General features: G+C 43.3%; 1 protein-coding gene across 2 annotated transcripts in view; it reads right to left on the bottom strand.

The window, feature by feature from the left end:
- Positions 1–571: 571 nt before the first annotated feature.
- Positions 572–19,945, bottom strand: part of Fam114a1 (family with sequence similarity 114 member A1) — a 59,980-nt gene continuing 40,606 nt past the window's right edge. For both annotated transcript variants that reach the window (XM_005074381.4, XM_021229704.2), the window contains exons 9-14: positions 15,890–15,981; positions 12,393–12,557; positions 11,030–11,169; positions 7,833–7,905; positions 3,910–3,963; positions 572–2,186 (exon numbers count right to left, since the gene is read on the bottom strand). In XM_005074381.4, coding sequence (XP_005074438.1) covers positions 2,070–2,186; positions 3,910–3,963; positions 7,833–7,905; positions 11,030–11,169; positions 12,393–12,557; positions 15,890–15,981 — 641 coding nt within the window. In that variant the 3' untranslated portion in view covers positions 572–2,069. The remainder of the gene's footprint in view (positions 2,187–3,909; positions 3,964–7,832; positions 7,906–11,029; positions 11,170–12,392; positions 12,558–15,889; positions 15,982–19,945) is intronic.

Here is a 19,945-nt window from a genome sequence, read left to right as displayed (position 1 = left end):
CCTTGCCCCCTGAGTGCTAGGATTACAGGCATACACCACCATGAGCTTTGCACTTCTCTTTCAGGCTTTTGTGTGGTGTGCACACATATTTGTGCAGGCACTTGTGCCTGTGCGCTTGTCTGAGGAGACCACAGGTCCACCCTGGCCATCTTCCTCTACGGTTCCTTCACGCTCTCTTCTTTTGAGATCTGGTCTCTCACTGAACCTGGAGCTTGCTAACTATGGCTGCCCAGTGAGCTCCAGGCGTCTTCCTGTCTCCAGTATCTGCTGTTGGGAGTACAGGTGTGCACCCAGATTTTATGTGTGTGTTGGGGATCCAAACCCATGCTCTTTTGTTGTCTCAATACTCAGAACTGACGGCTGAGAGACTACGTCTGGGAATAGAATTCTTTGAGGCATTTGTTTTTCTTTTATATTTCTAGTTCATGTAAAACCTGTCTGATGTGAAAAAAATCACAAATCTAGATTTTTCTTCTGCTTTGTACATAAGAATTATAGAAGTCATAAAGGTAAATGTGGCATCGTTATCAGTCAATCACCACCATACTTAATATCAGAAACACTCTAGATGTCAGAAGAGGAGAAATGAACCTTTACTTGATTTTATGAGAGAATTTTACTTTTCTGGGTTGCAAATACATTGTCCTTATGGTTTTTATTTGGTTGTTTCAGGAGACATACAGCTGAGAAACAAAACACAGACACACAAAAAATGCTGCTGAGACTATTCAAGTGTCTACTTGGCCTGTAGGGAACAGAGACAGTTGATTCTATCACAGAAATAAAGAAAGGCCCAGCGACTTTCTCCCTTCAAAGGCTACATGCATCACTTGACAGCTACTGGGCTTGAATATTTTGGAACTGCTGGTACAGATGTCAGTGAATTTCTGGAACAGAAGCATGCCACAGATCCCACCCTGCCAAGAGCAGGTGCGGCTCAGAAAGAGCCCAGTGTCATTGCCACTGCTAGCTGCAAGGTCTTTGAAGGCATCTCCCTGAATCAATGCACTACTTGGCCAACACACGTCAGTATTTTTACCCTTTGCACCACAGCATGTGTGATTGGTTTAGTAGATATTTTTGGAATGCAGGTCTGGACTTCTGCATGCTAAAAACCCTTTAATTTTCTATTGAAATACATCCAAGCCTTCTAATTTTGCCATCATATATCCTAAACTAAAATACTTCTTCAGGTCAGGCAGGCATGGATGTTCATACCTTTAATCCCAGGACTTGGGAGTCAGAGGCAGGCAGATCTTTGTGAGTTTGAGGCCAGCCTGGACTACATAGTGAGATCCTGTTTCAAAAATAAATATTTTTTCATATCCCTTTTCATACATATTTTTACCCTGGAGGTAATTTTGGTATTAAACAAGTTCAAAGAGAGTGAAAATTGTAATAAATTGAAAGATAACACATTTTAAGTAACCACCAATTTACTTGGTTCCTCAAGTGTTTCAAAGTTTAGAAAACATCTTCATATCTTAAAATATGTTGAAGATTATTATAAGTCATCTTTTAGAACATGTCTCTATTGGAGTGAGGTCATATTCCTTTATGGTAAACACAAAGTAGGTGCTTGATAAATCTTGTCACAAAATGAATGACTATAAAAATATATTTATGTCCTTTTAAAAAGCCAAATAAGTAGTGTTATTTTTGCTTGTGATATTTATGCAACAAAATGAAGTTCAGTATAAGAACTGACTTAAAGCTATATTTTAGAAAAATAGGGCATTTAAAGGTAAGCATTTCAAAGACGCACAAAAATCTAGGATCTCCCCTATGGATTTCTAAATATAGCATATTTGACCAAGGAAACACATATTTGTGAATGAATTGCAGATTAAAGGAAAATGTCAATATAACAAGTATAAGTTTAAGTTAATATAAAGAAAATATAATTATTGATAAAACAACAATATACATTAAGAGAAATGTTAACTCTCTGTATTTGCAAAACTGTGCAAAACTGCCTGTAGTGTCCTCGGATGGGTGGTCCTGCCTGTGACGTTGAAGACCGTCGCCTTTAAATGTTGTGTAGTGAAGAGAGGTGGCCGGCCACTGAACTAGCTGGAGTCTAGCTGGGTCTCGGCCTTCCAACAGCTGGTGTGGATGTGGGAGACCTGTAACACTGGGAGCAGCAGCTGGAGGGCGTCCTGGATGTACGTGGTGCTATTGCAACCCTGCAAGAAGGAAAGACGGAGCTGAGGGATGTTTTCATAGTTCAGTGTCGATGGCTGTCACCATTTGACAACACTCTTTTTCGTCTGAGGAGAGGGAGCACCATCAAACTACAATATCATGAAATGCTTACAATGTTCGTGCAAGTAATGAGTGTAAACACATGCTTTTGGATGGAGTATGCCCGGGTCTGCATTATGAAAATTAACAAAGGGGCTTCATGCAAAATGAGATAAAGCATTTCCATGGGCTTTTAAGGGATGTGAGTGTGTATAGATCCATGACCCAGTATGGCCAGTCTTATTCAATCCTTTCTCAGGTCGACCCTATGGCCCTGAAGTCACAGGACAAAGATGAGAGTCTAAACCACAGATGTTCACTAGAGAGATTTTTGGTAAAATGGTGAAGTTTAAGGTATCTAGAATATGAACATTTCTTCTGGGCCAGTGAGTAAGTACTGGGTCTCACATTTGTGGTGCACAAATATGGTAAATTAATGTAGGTATTTAATCTGGAAGCCAGGACAGAGGTTTGGGGTAGGAGACTGAGAACTGAGACAGAGTCTCACTATGCAGCTTGTGTTGGCTTTGAATTCACCACCCTCCTGCCTCAGACCTCTGAGTGCTAGGACTGCAGGTGAACAACACTACGCCCGGCTTTCCAGAGGTAGATTTTCTTATACTCTATTCTGCCTTTGACTTCCAGGGTTTTTATTAGCTGTGTCTGTTCCACTGAATTTGTCCCTGTAGTTCCTGCCCCCTCTGGTTGGTTCCACTCTATTGTGTGGCTGTGTCCTAAGCAACCACATTAGCTGCCACCACTTTGTTAATTTTTGTCCATTGACAGTTTTGGCTAACAATGGGGCACAATTCCCAGCAATACTGCCATCAATTCTTAGGCAACATTTCAGATGCTTTGTAATCACCAAAGCATTCAATTGGCATCTAAATGTGAAGACGATGGATGGCATGTGCATTGGCGGTGTTCTGCATCTGGGGCTACCCACTGCAAGTGTTTTACAGTCTGGTCTCTAATGGAAGATCCTCCTCCACTGGCCACATGCAGAACATGGTTCCCATGCTCTAAGAGTAAGAAGGCAATTTGGGCTGCTTCTCTCTTCCATCGACGGGGTCATTGGAGCCCCAGCAGTGCTGGTGCTAGGAAGTCCTAGTGAGCAGGCAGGTCAGGCAGTGAGCACTGACGGGGACTCTGTCCCTGTAGCTGAATGGGCAGACATCAGACATTCTGCATCACTTTTGCTAACCTGGAGCTTAGACTCTGATGCACCAAAGGTTGTCACTCACGAAGAGAAATACCCGGGTTTTATGAAAATCAGCAGTGGGCAATAATCCTTCCTTACAGCCAATGATCACAGAGTCAAACTTGGCAGCAGAAATCTGCCTCTGCTGTGGGAGACAGTGGCAGGAAATAACCTGCAAGCTTAGCATTTCCTTTTGTAGCGAGGAACTCTTGAAAATTAGACATTGCTGCTCCACCAGAGGTTTTACAGCTGGCTGAGCCACAGGAATGCACACACACACACACACACACACAGAGAGAGAGAGAGAGAGAGAGAGAGAGAGAGAGAGAGAGAGAGAGAGAGAGAGACTGTTGGAGATAAGATTTAGAGTTTTGATAACACTTGCTGACTAGGAGAAAGAAGAAAGAACAAAGCTGTAACATTTGCTTTGGTTCAGAGTACTTTTCTCTCTGGGGGCTACTTACCTCTAAAAGCACACTATTGATCATGGGGTTAAGGACTTCAGCCTTCTTGTTGCTCTGTGAAATTGAAAGTATGAGATTGACAGATTAGGGGCTCATACTGTAAGACTTAGCGCACCAAATGTGAGACACCACTGTGTAGAGGGACGTCTTTGAGAGAAGGAGGAGGAAAGTGTGTGCTTGTTGCAAACCAGCCTTCGAGTCTGCACCTCCCTTATGTGACCTCTAATTCTACCAGCAATCCGAGGAGGAGGCTGCTGCTGTGACATGCCTAGGCACTAGCAATCCTGAAGACTGAGCCATTTGTGTAAGTTCTTGTTGCTAGAAATGTAAACTATCTTTTTAACTGTTGGAAGTGTGTAGCCGACTGGATCCTGTCTTCTACTTGCACAATCTGCCCAACACCATCCAACATCTAGATCCGCTACACTTACAATGTTGAGAGTGAATTCACCATGATTTTGATTACTGCGTTTGGAATCCTTTTGGATCTTTATGCAGCCCAGATTGCCCTCAAACTCATGATCGTCCTGTCTCAGGCTTCCAGGAGCTGGGATTACAGACAAGCAACATGCCCCACTGCACATTTTAATTAAGATATCTATGTAGCCTACTGAGATGTTTATCCTTAAGAATTCTCTTCTACTTATTTTTAAATATGTGTATATATGTTGGTGTGACATATGTGCATGTAAGTGCAGGGGCCAGAAGAGGGCGTCAGATTCCCTGGAGCTGTAATTACAGGTAGTCATGATCTGTTCTATGTGGGTGCTGCAAACTGAATGTTGGACTTCTGCAAAAGTCCTACATGCTATCAACTACTGAGTCATCTCTCCACGCCCTGAGCTTTCTTTTTTTTAATTAAAAAACTTTTAATTTCATATTTTGGCTTTCTCAAGATTTCCAGATAGGTTAAGTCCTTCACTTATTCATCCTAGTAGTACAATCTGTCTGTTTTCTCTTTGTTCTCTTTGTTTTCTCTTTTCTTCTCCTTCCACTTAAGCTGCAAACGAATCTTGGCTCTGGGTTATCTACAAGAAGATCAACAAGGTGGAAACAACCTTAAATATAATTTTCAAATGCGTCTGCAGAATCAAGTTTGAAAAGCACAAGGGTGTGTACAGCTTGGAGAACAAACCCTATTTCAGGTGCTCCAAAAGGCAGAGATGATCATTATCCTGATTTATGTTATTGGGCTGTCAATCAGCAGTCTTCTCTATCTAAATTGCTCAACATACTCCTACAGCAATGAATCATTAATGGGGCATTCTTAGTGGGCTGCCCTCCCTTACTGTACCTGCGAGGCTCCATGGCAAACAAAAGCTTATGAATTAAATATATCTTCCAGAGAAGCCTCCCTTCTTTGGCGTTACTCTACAGAGGGTAATGCCTTGCCGAGGAAACCACAACGGAGTCTGTGGGAGGTGGGGGAGAACCTCTTTAAAAAATGCAGTCATTTTAGTAAGTAACCAGAAAATCCATTATAGGATATGCTTTCATGTTTATGTGATTATCAATAAACCTCTAAGATATAATCAAAATGAGGGCAGTAAAATGACAGTGGTTTTCCAAATCAATGAGATGTGTGAGCAATTTAAAGGGAGTCTGGAGAGCAATACACACTCATTAGCTTCAAGTTATGAATAATGGCTGCTTTGGAGGACAGAAACAATGACAGATGCAAATGATTCATCATGGCTGCAGATGGGGCTTTGTGGCGGGGTGGTGGCATGCCTGCAAGCTCCATTTTAAGATGTCACTTCCACTGTCTCCAAGTGGACAACACATTTGCTGATTCCTTTTTTTTTGGACATGAAAAATGTTTGTACACGCGTTTGTATCTGCTGAAAACTTGGCTCAGGAACAGACCTCTGCTTGGTCACCCTAGGGCTTATTAACAATGCAGAATCTCTGTCCTCAGTTCACACAGACTACCTGAGTAAGACCCCACATTTGAATGAGGTCTCCAGGTAGTTGATGTGCATGGTAAGGTTTGGGAAACACTATACTAGAGTATGACATGGTACGAGGAGAAGAAAACACTGTCACAAACATTACCCACCCCAGGAGAAAAGCCTGTTTCACACAAATCGTATAAAACCCACAGACACCTCGGGGGCATCAAACAGTCTGATGCCTGATAGGCTGCTGTGGGAGCTGAGAGATCAATGAAGGGGCCCAGGCGAATACGGTCACCTCTCCGAGACTTGAGTTCTCAGTTAGTAAACTGCAGAGAGTGAGGAGATGGAACAGAGGAGGTTCGGGACCTAAATTGATGAGGTCAGCCCTGTACTGTGGTGTAAACACGCCATTCCCACCAAAGCCTGCTATCAAGTAACTTGGCGTATAGAAGTGTGCTTCATCTAGCCTGTCAAACAACGGCTTCCATCTCCCCATCTCTCTGCTTATAGACAATGGCATGCCATTGCTGAAAGCCTAAACTTAGATAAGCCCAGGATATGCCAAGCAAACCAGACTCCTGACAGCAGAATGGATTGGTGGCCTATAGCTCACCCTTTATTCATAGAGTCACTTATGGGAGTATGGGAGCAGATACCCCATTTCTCTTGAGAACTGTTCTTGACCTAAATTGCAGTTACACCAAAGCAGTTAGGTATAGCCTGTGTGACACAATCTTGTCCCCAGTCACTGCTGAGTGACACCAAGGCAAACATTTGACCATCTGACCCATGTCAATGGTCTTTCTGGAACTTCTCACCCAGGAAAAAGGAATGTGAAAGGAGAAACACTTCTGGGGTGTTTCCGTGTGGATGAGGTCTACCTCTGGGTCCCAAAAGCTATTCACAGTCTTGTACTGCTTTCCATAAAGCCCCATTTATCTGGGCAATTTATAACCCACACCTAGACGCCTAGGAGAGAGCACAGTCCTGGTTTCAGACTTCCAGACACATCCAGAGAACTGTACATTGCAATCATAGATACCCCAGCTAGCACCTGTCTCTTGTGTCTCTGGGAAGGACCAGATCTTGCATCTGGGACTTTAAAAGAGAAGTAGAAAGGTTAAAGAGGAATGGTTCCTAGTTGCCTCCTCCTGCCATGTGTGAAGGGAGAGACACAAATGTTTGCATGCGTGTGAGGGTGTGGGTGCATGTGTGTGCACATATGTATGGAGGCCAGATGTTTGGTCTTCCTCAATCATACTCTATTTCCTGAGACAGAGTCTCTTGCTGAACATGGAGCTACCCAATTTGACTATTTTTAGCTAGCCATCTTGCCCTGGGGGAGCTCCTAGTCTTCCCCCAGAGTAGTGACATTACAGGAAGGTTCTGGGGATCTGAACTCAGATTCCTGTCCTTGCACCTCAAATTTTTTATCTATGAAGCCATCTCCCCAGCCCACAAAGACTAATTGGGACAGAAAAGTGTCAGAAAAGGACAACCTGGATATGTAATCAGAAGCCACACATTGAAATAAGTGCAGTTTTTCAAAGCTATTATCTTGAGAACAGAAACACTCGGATGTTAGTTGCCATTTTGTTTTTCTTTTGAAACTTTAATCATATGTGACTAATAAGGGAGAGGACAATGGTGAGTGATAATATTTAAAGTTAATTATATTAATAGAGAAATCATAGATAATAAGCAATGGAAAGGAACCTTCATTTGACAACCTTTCATTTGATAGATGAATAAAATGAGGCCCACAGATATCTGATCACTCATCCCACAGCTCAGATGTCTGAAACAGCAGACTGGAGTCCACAGCACAGACACACAGCAGACTGGAGTCCTAAGACAGAGGAGAGCCCTAGGCTGATGGTATTTAGAGAGGTGAGAGAGGCAGTTTTAACTGATTTTAACAAACAGCACGACACAGCTCTACTTATGGAGTTATCTCCAAAGGTGTCATATTCCATGATTTCTTCCTGAAAAAATGTAAGAAAATGCTCCAAATTGTACTCTTACCCCAACAGTGGTTAAAGAATTTGTAAACTTTGTTGATAAGGAGGCTACTTCATTGCACATTGCTGTGGTCAACCTGAAATAGGAAAAAAAAGAAGTTTTGGAGTTTTCCATAAGTATAGGAACTTAACCCTCGAAACAATTAATGACATGCATGCAATATGACATCAAAAGGACATGTGAAGTCACTCCACAGAAATGAGCAGTTCTCCTCAACAGTCTTCCACAAGTCAGTTTTCTTTCCAGCTTAATTAAGGAATAACCATCTAAGTAATTTGCCCTCCTTTTAGAATCAAAGCCATGTGCAGGGAAATATCAGACTTGAGCATCATTTCCATAGGACTGGAAATTCAGGCCAGGTGGCTTTCCTCCAGTATCTGGGTCATTTTAAAATAATGGATGCTCACTGAGGCACTTAATCACATGTTATCTAATGACTAAACTCAACCTGCAAAGTAACCTGCATGGGACACACAGTGGCAACTGCAGAAAGGGTTATTAAAACTCAGGCAACACACACACACACACACACACACGCACGCACGCACATACACACACGCACATACACGCACGCATGCACATACACACACGCACACACACACACACACATGCACACACACACTTTTTGGTGCTAGGGAATAATCCAGGATCTTGGATGTACTAAGCAAGCACTCTAGCTCTTCCTTCCCCTTTTAGCAGTGTATCATTACGAGGCCAAGAATGACCTGCCCAGAATGAATTGCCTGCCCGGAATGACTTGCCCAGAATTACAGGAGGTCTTCTGCCTCAGCCTACAGAGAGCTGGAATTTTGGGCATGCTTCCTCATATCCAGTTTCTCTTTCTGTATCCTGATTAGGTTTTTACTCAAGATTCCCTAGAAAATGTCTTTAGGACATTCCAAAATTCAAACTTTACTTAGCCATTTTACTTCTAAGTCTTTACTCCAAGAAAATAAAGCAAGAAATATTATTAAGTTTGTTTATCTTAACACCACAGATAACAAAAACTGAAAACAAAAATTGCCGAACAATGACTGTCCTGTCTGATTTTGTCCTAACAATTAGAGTTCGTGATTTATTGATGATTAAAATGCTGCTAGATTAAAATGCTACAGATTAAAAATCATACACACTGGAAGATCCACTAATGTCAGAGAAAGGCTTTTTTCCTCCCCTGTTTTGATAGATGAGGACTCTATCTAACCAATATGTTCCGAGTTTTCTTTGTGAGTATGTAGCTGCTTATGTGTGCATTTGCCACATGTTGGGGGAAGGAGGTATGTGTTCACACCTGTGTGGAGGCCAGAGGTCAACATCTGAGCATTCCTTAATCTGTCCAACCTTATTTATTTATTTACCTGTTTATTTGTTTGTTTATTTATTGAATTTTCAAGACAGGGTTTCTCTGTGTAGCCCTGGCTATCCTAGAACTCACTCTGTAGACAAGACTGGCCTTGAACTCAGAGATCTGCCTGCATTTGCTTCCTGAGTGCTGGAACTAAAGGTGTGCACCATCACATTCAGTGGGGTTCCACTTTGTTTTCTAAGACAAGATCTCTCATTGGACTTGAAAACTCACAAGTCCAACTTAAATCTTAGGAACCCTCTCTCTCCACCTCTCCAACTCCAAGATTGCTGGTGTCTGCAGCCTCATCTGGCTTTTTGTAAGGGTGATGGAGATTGAAGTCAGCTCCTTGGAGGAACACAGCAAGTACTTTACGGAATCCGCCATCTTCCCAGCCTCCCATTCCTTCTGTATTTGCTGAGGAATAGACCTAGGACCTCCCACGTGTTAGTCCAGCCTTGCTACTGAACTACACCCCTAGACCTAAGTATTAGGTTTGATGAGCTACATGAAGGCATCCATATAGTTTGTAAGAAGCATTATGGGCAAGGCCAGGAGACAGCAGGGAATCATGCTGTGTGCTCTTGGTCAGATGGTGGAAGGGCCCTCACTGAACTGACCAGCTGGGTGTTGGTGCAGCTTGAGTTGGGCAGGGAATCAGGGAGGGGCTTAGAGCAAGTCCCAAGATTCATGCCCTCAGTCCTCTTCCTTCGGATCCATATGGCAAAGAGACAAAGCAGTCCCTAGATGGTGTCCCCGGCATTTCAAAGTCTTCCTGTTTTGTCCTTCTCTTTTCCTTCCATATGCTAAAAGGTGCATGATCTCTCTAGAATTATTGCATAATATATAATTTCTTTCTAAATACACAATTTGCTTTGTCAGATGTAGCAAGATTAGTGAGCTGACAAAGTGAATGTGGATAGTGTGTGTGTGTGTGTCCCAATGTATTTTCTTGGTGGCTACTTGGCTCCTTTGTTTCAATAATAATAGAGGGGTATTTGGACATCAGCTAAAATTCCATGTTGTAATATATAATTATACACATAAAAGTTAATGACTTAATTTTAGTTATGTTTTCTATTTTCAAGATTCCACACCAACTGTTTTCATGTGTGTGCATATATATATACATATACATATACATATGTATGTATATTTGTGTTAGCATAACACTAGATAAACTAATAACAACAACAGCTGCTTATTGAAAAACATAAACTACAATGTATGATGCAGGAATGCACCCTGCAGAGACCGGGCTTGCATTAGTGGCTCTCACACCCAGAAAACAGAATACACAGGGCAGGTGAAGTCTCTGAGAAGGGTGATGCGTATCTGCCTACTTTTGTGCAGGTAGCTGGGAAGGCACATGATAGTACCCTGTCTATGTAGGTGTGTCATAGGAGTAGAATTACCCTCAATGCTCTGTGCTGAATGATTTGGTATATCGCCTTTTCTTTTTCTTGTTTTTTTTTCAAGACAGGGTTTCCCCATGTAGCCCTGGCTGTCCTGGAACTCACTTTGTAGACCAGGCTGGCATCTAACTCATAGAGATCCACCTGCCTCTGCTTCCCAAGTGCTGGGATGAAAGGCTTGTGTGTCCAGCTTAGTGTGTCTCCTCTTAAATCTCATAAACAATACCTATGTTATGTTATTACTGTTATTTATTGCTGTATAATATATTTCCTGAGGAAGTCCTTATTTTTTAAAATGGTCATAGAGTAACAGAACAGTTGACATGAAAATCTAACTCTTCAGTTGCTTGGAGTATATGCTTATGTGCATTTGAATCACACACACACACACACACACACACACACACAATTTAAAAGTAAGAATTAAAAGTGCCATTTACTTTATCAGAACTTTTGCTTGGTCCTGAGCTGGCTTCTCCTCTTCTTGTCCATGAAGAATTAACTCTGCAACTTTATGAAGTTGCTCAATACAGCGCGCAGTTACTTCAGCCAGACTCTCGATGGATAACATGTACACTTCCTGAAATGAATGCACCCAAGAGGATAACTCACTAACCAGCCTCTTTCCAAAAATCCCTGCCACATGAAGAAAAGGACATGATGCTACGCAATATGGTACTACTGAGCTACATCCTGGCCCCTAGATGATGTAATCCTGTATTCATATATAACTCAAAGGGCAGGGGTGGTGGTTTGGTCAGTAAAGTAGTTCTGCATAAACTTGAGACCTGGGTTTGGATTCTCAGCATTTATTTAAATGCTGCACAGCTTTAATCCCAGGACTGAAGGATGGAGACAGGCTAGTCCCTGGGGCTCATTGCCCATAGACAATTGGGGAAACTCCAGTTCAGTGTGAGACCTTGACTCAAAAGGAAATAAGGTGGACAGTAACTGGAAAGAATATGAAAAGTCGGTCTCCAGCCTCTGTACAGAGACAAACCATGTATACAGTGTGTGTGTGTGAGAGAGAGAGAGAGGGGGGAGGGAGGGAGGGAGGGAGAGGAAGAGAGAGACAAAGAGAGAGAGACAGAAAGAGACAGAGACAGACAGACAAAGAGAGTGAGACAGAGAGACAGAGAGACAGAGAGAGACAGAGAGACAGAAAGTGCATGTGAGTGTGTGTGCTGCCAGGTGCCCAGGGATAAGACATAGTTAACACTTGTGTCCTCAACAGTCAGAGTGACACTGGACACACAACAGGCAGGTTGTGAGTAAGGAGCGTGGAAGGAAAGACTAACAGAAGTACTTCAGGAATGTGCTTATTTGGGGTGATCTACCGACTCACTTTAAAATTAGAAGCCAGCATAATGAGCAATCATTGCAGACGACTTTCGGAGCACAGCAGGACATAAAGCACACACATATAAATGTATTAAACTGTGGGAAAGAAGCCTCAGCAATGAAAGTTTTTAGGGAAAAAAGAGCTTCAGTTACCTCATTAGTGAGGGAACATAAAGGCAATTTATAGTAACAAATTTGCATAGAAGATGGAGATTCACTGTAAAGACAAATCAGTTATGCTCCGGAAGATCTTTCTGCTTTTAAACTATAAAGTTATGGAGAAAACTACAAAATGTACAGGAAGCTAAGCCACACACTGTCTTAGAATAGGGAAAACTGGAGTGTCTAGTACACTTTCTAAACGTAGGGCGTGGTGTGAATGGAAGGTGGCCATCCTCACTTGAAATGTGGCTGCTAATAAAATGATCAGAGATAACTCTGGATGATGCAGAGTGGATTCACCTCTACTGTCTTAGTTCCTTTCCCCCCGATTTTGTCGTCTTCAGGCTCTTCAGCTCGCTCTTCCTTTCCTCCCTTCTTCTCTTCCTCCTCTGAACTTTTTGCCACATCTATTGACACCAGATTTCTTTGGTCCTCTTCCACCCAGTCATGAGCTTTCTTCATGGCCTGCAATGGCGCCAACCAAAGAGCGAATTTACCATGGGGATGTAAAAACCAAGTCATGTCAACCCGGACCCTCCAGGGCGGGTGTGTGGGGCCATTCCTTAAGCTCCTTAGATGGCAACCTTGCCTGTAGAAAATATAAACTAGGAAAAGAAGGAGGAATTGGGGGTATATAGAACACATCAAAGGGCCTGAGAACTTTAAAAAGTGTATTTAGAAAATAATTTATTTTTATTGTATGTGCACTGATGTCTTGCTTGGATGTGTGTCTGCGTGAGGGTGTCAGATCTTGGAGTTACAGACAGCTGTGAGCTGCCATGCGGATGCTGGGAGTTGAACCCAGGTACTTTGGAAGAGCAGTCAGTACTCTTAATCTCTGAGCCACCTCTCCAGCCCCTAAAAAGAGCAGTTTGAAATGATATTCAGATGAAAATAAAAATGAAAGATACGTTGTAAAATCTACAGCGTATTCTTCATGTTTCATGGCCAGTGATAAAAGATGCTTTTTCTTGTATAGGCTAGAAATTAGTAAAGGGTCATGGCTGACGTGAATTTCCTCATGTGGTGGTCTTCCTAATCATCTCAGAAATCAATAATGTGTAGTGATGGAAAGAACTATGGCTTTGCTCCTTCTGGCCTCCAACCTCTAGGGGGCGCAGAGGCCTGGTGCTACCAGGAGCGCAGCATAAGCAACCTGTGACCTACAACATTGTGGCTAATTGAAAGCTGCAGAAACCATTTCCCCAGACCTGAATTCAGAGAAAGGGCAGACTACTCCAGAGCTCACGGAATCCTTTAGGCTGGTTGCTTAAGACATTGTCGCTTCTCTCATGCTAAACTGACTTACCTTAAAGCCTATGAGTCAAAGTTTAACATATCAGAATGAGAGAGGTGGGGGTAATTTAAGAGCTGGCAGCTTAGGGGAGAGACACCCTAAAAGTCCTCTTTTAGGGACAGAGGCTGACCCACACAACTGGGAAGTCCCCATACTCCCCTCCAAGCAGTGGCAGGTGCTGCCAGGAGATGAATGAGGCAATTTCCCAGTATTGAAGTCTCTGACCTGCCAGATCAGTGACCCCTAACAGAGAAAGAAATTACTCATTCACCCCTGCCACCTTATACCTCATTCTGCCCTTTCTTTATGCATTATAATAGGTGAGCGCCTGTGCAAACCTCTGCTATTATAATATGTGAGTGCCTGTGCAAACCTCTGCTATTGTAATAGGTGAGCGCCTGTGCAAACCTCTGCTATTATAATAGGTGAGTGCCTGTGCAAACCTCTGCTATTATAATAGGTGAACGCCTATACAAACCTCTGCTATTATAATAGGTGAGTGCCTATGCAAACCTCTGCTATTGTAATAGGTGAGCGCCTGTGCAAACCTCTGCTATTATAATAGGTGAGCGCCTATACAAACCTCTGCTATTATAATAGATGAACGCCTATACAAACCTCTGCTATTATAATAGGTGAGTGCCTATGCAAACCTCTGCTATTGTAATAGGTGAGCGCCTGTGCACACCTCTGCTATTATAATAGGTGAGCGCCTGTGCAAACCTCTGCTATTATAATAGGTGAGCGCCTGTGCAAACCTCTGCTATTATAATAGGTGAGTGCCTATACAAACCTCTGCTATTATAATAGGTGAGCGCCTGTGCACACCTCTGCTATTATAATAGGTGAGCGCCTGTGCAAACCTCTGCTATTATAATAGGTGAGCGCCTGTGCAAACCTCTGCTATTATAATAGGTGAGCGCCTGTGCAAACCTCTGCTATTATAATAGGTGAGCGCCTGTGCAAACCTCTGCTATTGTAATAGGTGAGTGCCTATACAAACCTCTGCTATTATAATAGGTGAGCGCCTGTGCAAACCTCTGCTATTATAATAGGTGAGCGCCTGTGCAAACCTCTGCTATTATAATAGGTGAGCGCCTGTGCAAACCTCTGCTATTATAATAGGTGAGCGCCTGTGCAAACCTCTGCTATTATAATAGGTGAGTGCCCGTGCAAACCTCTGCTATTATAATAGGTGAGCGCCTATACAAACCTCTGCTATTATAATAGATGAGTGCCTATACAAACCTCTGCTATTATAATAGGTGAGCGCCTATACAAACCTCTGCTATTATAATAGATGAGTGCCTATACAAACCTCTGCTATTATAATAGGTGAGTGCCTATACAAACCTCTGCTATTATAATAGATGAGTGCCTATACAAACCTCTGCTATTATAATAGGTGAGCGCCTGTGCAAACCTCTGCTATTATAATAGGTGAGTGCCTGTGCAAACCTCTGCTATTATAATAGGTGAACGCCTATACAAACCTCTGCTATTATAATAGGTGAGTGCCTATACAAACCTCTGCTATTATAATAGGTGAGCGCCTGTGCAAACCTCTGCTATTATAATAGGTGAGTGCCTATACAAACCTCTGCTATTATAATAGGTGAGTGCCTATACAAACCTCTGCCATTATAACAGGTGAGCGCCTGTGCAAACCTCTGCCATTATAATAGGTGAGTGCCTGTGCAAACCTCTGCCATTATAATAGGTGAACGCCTATACAAACCTCTGCTATTATAATAGGTGAGTGCCTATGCAAACCTCTGCTATTGTAATAGGTGAGTGCCTGTGCAAACCTCTGCTATTATAATAGGTGAGCGCCTGTGCAAACCTCTGCCATTATAATAGGTGAGTGCCTGTGCAAACCTCTGCTATTATAATAGGTGAGTGCCCGTGCAAACCTCTGCTAGATAAGGTAACAAAAAAGAGGAAAGGAGAGAAAAAAATTACATAGCTTTGAATAATTAATGGTCAGTGTCTTCTTTAAGAAATCCCACAGCAAGCCCCTGTACTAACTTGCCAAATGCACTCTGCTGTTAAAGGAAGTTGGAATGCCAAAGCTGGACTGTACTAAGATATGTTCAGCCCTAGTGGGAGCAGAGATATGAATCTCATCTCTCTAAAACTAGCTTGTCTCTTTAAGAGGCAGGGCTAGGAGCAAAGTCTCAAAAAATCCCCTGGTGATTCCCCTTCACCTCACTTTGAAGAAAACTGTCCTCTGACAGAAAATTCTATTTCACTGTGAGAAGGTAACTGACTTTTTCAAGGTCACGAGATAAATTGCTAGTAAAATTACAGAAGGCAGGTCTCAGAAGTCCTGCATACATCGTATTGCTCCTCAGATACTAATTATCAACTCCCCTCCCCCCATACGCCATAGGGGTTCCGTGTTCTCCCATTTCCTGTGGATCTGTGGAATCTTACAACTGAGACCCTATCTCCCCAGCCCCTTTTAAAAACCAAAGACACAGACTGGGTTGGTTCTGACCTTATTAAGTTTGTCAGGTGTGGCGGCGACATGTAATTCAAACAGGAGTTCGGTAAGCATGCTAGCAAATTCTTCACCCTGTTCTTGCAGGCCTGGAAATAGAACACGACAGAAGTAAGGAGCGTGGTTTATTTATTTTTCATCCTTCAGAATGTGGCAGCTCCCCTGGCTTTGCAGCCTGCACGCGGGGTAGACTAAAGAGAGGCTATGGCAGTGAGCCCTGGGGCTGCCTGGGAAGATGGATGTCATGTCTTCCACTGGTGAGCACAGTGGGGGGGGGCAGCAGGAAGGCTGCCAAGGCCTGGTTGCAGGCCTCTGACACCAAGGCACCCCTGGGCTGGTTCAGAGGGGAGGGAGAGACCTTGCATGTCTTGGAACCACAGCTCTAGTGGCCCATAGCTATTTGCTGAAAGAATAAGTGGACAGAGGCATGACCTGTGTCGGGCCTCTGATGCCTGGTACTCAGAGTGTTGCTAGATAGAGTGCCCTGCTGAGGAAGGGCTGCAGGGCTCAGTGAGTAGAAATCTCAGTGGGGTATGTACCCTGATGTGACACCATCTCTCTGGAGAAATTTCCCACCTGCGTGGCACTATAATACTTTTTAGTGATCTGTTTTCTCAGACTGGAATCTATCTAAGGACAAAGAAGAGTTTCACTCATTCCCAACACAGTGTCTGGAATATAGTAGGTGCTAAAGAAAACATTATCTGACTTGATAATCTATTATTGCATCATATGATCTATAATACAATAATCATGTAATATTTGCTATATAGTGTAATTATATACCATAAAACGAAAATAGATATTCCTGGTAGGCAGCAGAGATCTTTAAAAGCCATAGTCTTCCTTCTCTCATTTGTAACTTCCAGATAATGCCATCTTAAAGCTTCCGGTGGGTGTTGGAGTACTGATTCAATAATGGGTTTATTGCAGGGAGAATAAAAGCATCAGTAACTGGCCTGCTTGCATGTGAGCAAAACCCTTAGTAGAGAAGGAACCTGGACTATGCCAGAGCCGGGGCGTGCTTTGGGGGAAGGCTAAGCCCCGGGAAAATATTGTACATAATACTTGCCTGGATATGCTAGCTTCAGTTTTATAGAAAAATGGTTCATGGGCAGCTCACAAAGATGGCTGGGGTGGCCTGGGGGTCTGTTCAAAATGTTTATCTTTGATCTGTTTATTATCACAAGGGAGACAGGCCAATCAACAATGAATAGACAAAACATTTATGTCAAGTGGTAAGTTTTATGGAGAAGTATAAACCATGGGAGAAGGATAGGGGTAGGTAGAACTTAGGAATTTGATAGCAAAAATTTTAAATATTTATTTATTTTTACGTGTGTGAGTGCTCGCTTGCGTGTATGCGTGAGTACCATGTGCATGCCTGGTGCCTGCTGAGGTCAGTAGAGACCAGAAGAAGGTGTTGGCTGGATGGGTGGCTGTGAACCCAGTTGGTGCCGGGAACTGAACCCAGGTCCTCTGTGAGAGCTATAGCGTGAATACTGTGTCTTCTAAAGTCATGTGGACGTTTAGTCACCAGAGGTGATAGCATTAGCAGCTGGGACTTTAGGTCATGATCATGGCATTCTCATGAATAGATTAGTGTCCTTTCAAAGCGTCCACACAGCTGGCTGGCCTCTACTCCCATAGGAGGACACAGCTAGAGGATGCTGCCTGTGGCCCAGAGATGGACCCTCACTAGATACCAGATGTGCCAGCACTTGGATCTTAGAATGCCTTCTAAACTGTGAGAAAAAAAATCCTGTTGTTTATACAGTGCACTGTGGTGCTTGCTATGGAACCCTGAACAGGACAGGAGCATCAGAATGGGAGGGAGAGGATGAAGAATTGATGTAAAAACTGGACCCTCCTGAAGCATTTGTGTTCTGATTTAGCGTTGATTCCTGCCCAAATACATTTAACCTTTGTGTGTTTGTGTCAGTATGGTACATAATAATTCATTTACACCAATTTTCCATCTTTGCGAACAGTTCGCCATTGTTGAATTTGGTTCACACAGTAACTAAAAAGGGGAAGGTGGAGTTGGGGTGTAGCCACCACTGGAGAGCTCAGGGGAGGCACGTCCTAGCAGCCTGGCAGCGGCCGGCCGCAATGTGCCTGTCTAGTCAGGGGGCAGTAAGGAGGCCAGTGAGTGAGGTGTGTGTAGTGGGGTAGACAGAGACAGCTGCCTTAGCTCACGATGAAGGGATGAGGGGAAAACGTTTAACCAGGAAGGTGAGCGCAGCTGTAACATCGTTCTCGGACAAGAATGATGAAAACCTCCTACAGGGATGCCTGAGGAGAAGTGAGAGTCAGCCTCCATTAGCCAAGGAAGGGGAGGCTGGAAGGGAGGGTGAGGAGGAAGACAGAGAGAGAGGGAGGAAGGGGGAGAGAGAGGGAGGAAGGGGAGAGAGAGGGAGGAAGGGGGAAGAGAGGAAGGAAGAGGGGAGAGAGGGAGGAAGGGGGAGAGAGAGGGAGGAAGGGGGAAGAGAGGAAGGAAGAGGGGAGAGGGAGGGAGGAAGGGGGGAGAGAGGGAGGAAGGGGGAGAGAGAGGGAGGAAGGGGGAGAGAGAGGGAGGAAGGGGGTCTCCTTAAGGCCTCATCTGGAACTGCCTGGCCTCCCTGTGCCTGAGCCTGTGCTGTGGAGAAGGAGCCTTGGCTGAGGCCTACAGACGGCTTCCACCCCAGTCCATTCCTTAGCCTCTGGGCCCTGAAACAGGGCCCCAGACTTCTTCAGCCTCCCACCCGCTGCCTCCTCACACACCCAACACCTTGTCAACTGGGGATAATAGTCCTTTTGTGAAATCTTACTTTGTACTTTGGGTGGGTGGCTAGGGATCAAATCCAGGGACTTAAGGCTAAGCAGGCATTCCAGCACTGAGGTACAGCCCCCAGCTCCATCCTTCACGTTTTAGTTGCTGTAAGAGCCAAATGCAGCCATGTTGGGTTGTTTGTAAGAATGGAAAGCTGTGTGAAAGAACTGTCGTGCGCCACACAGACATGGACACACGGGATCAAATATATTTGGTGGGAATTGACAGCACGTGAGAACACATGTACTTCAGGAGGCTCCAGCTTTTAAATGGACATCAGCTCTACTGAACAGATACCAGTAGCTTTTAGCATGCATTTCAGTGGGAAAAAATCCCTAGAAATAGATAAAAGCAGAAAAAAATAAATGTTGCAACAAAGACTATTACTGTTATTCTTGGTCTATATACATGGCCAAGAGAACTTCCCCAAGGCAATAAAAGCAGAAAATGGACTTTTAAAATCTCCTCACAGTCACAGTAAAGCAAATTAGAGATCCATAGCCATGTGATGAGACTACATTGTGCCAGAAAGACAAACGTGCAAACCATGAGTCAGTGTTATTCAGTGCGCAGGAGCCCGATATTAAATTTATCTAGAAGATGACAGTTTATTATTACACTTTCTGAGACTACCAAATAAATTATTTAGTTGTTAGAGGCTTTAGGAATATAAGTGCATTTGTTAAAACAACAACAACCTGGTGAAAATGCTTAGATCTCTGCCACAGTTTTGCTCTTGGATTTTTTTTCCCTTCCTATTCCACTGCTAAGATCCCTTTCTGTCATGTTTTGGGTAACCCCTCCGTCTTCCTGGAGCTGACACACTTGATTCTACAACACCTCTGCTCTTCTCTCCCAGTGCCTCATTAAGTGTCTGAATGACATTTATTTATTAAATCAAGTTAATGAAAATTAATAGTGTTTTGATCATCTGGAGATGCCCTTTGGGGAAAATGGATCTATTACAGGAGATAATAGACTTTTTTTTTAATGAAAAGAGAGACAAATTTACCATTTTCCTCCCTTCCAGCCCCCAGTTTTCTTAAAATACGATATTCAACACTTCAGTGTGTGTGTGTGTGTGTGTGTATACACACGCATGTGTGCATATGCATGCTTGTATGTCTGTGTGTGAAATCCAAAAACCTCAATTTACTGAATGAGCTCTATATTTAAATGAGAACGTATCACACCGCCTGTGGCAACACTTTCTTTTATCAGTACAGAACCAAGTTTTCTCT

The sequence above is a fragment of the Mesocricetus auratus genome, unplaced genomic scaffold (genome assembly GCF_017639785.1).
Source record: "Mesocricetus auratus isolate SY011 unplaced genomic scaffold, BCM_Maur_2.0 Super-Scaffold_100006, whole genome shotgun sequence".
Lineage (NCBI taxonomy): Eukaryota > Metazoa > Chordata > Mammalia > Rodentia > Cricetidae > Mesocricetus > Mesocricetus auratus.
The sequence above is the reverse complement of the archived record's forward strand: the minus strand, read 5'-3'. Positions and strand labels throughout refer to the sequence as shown.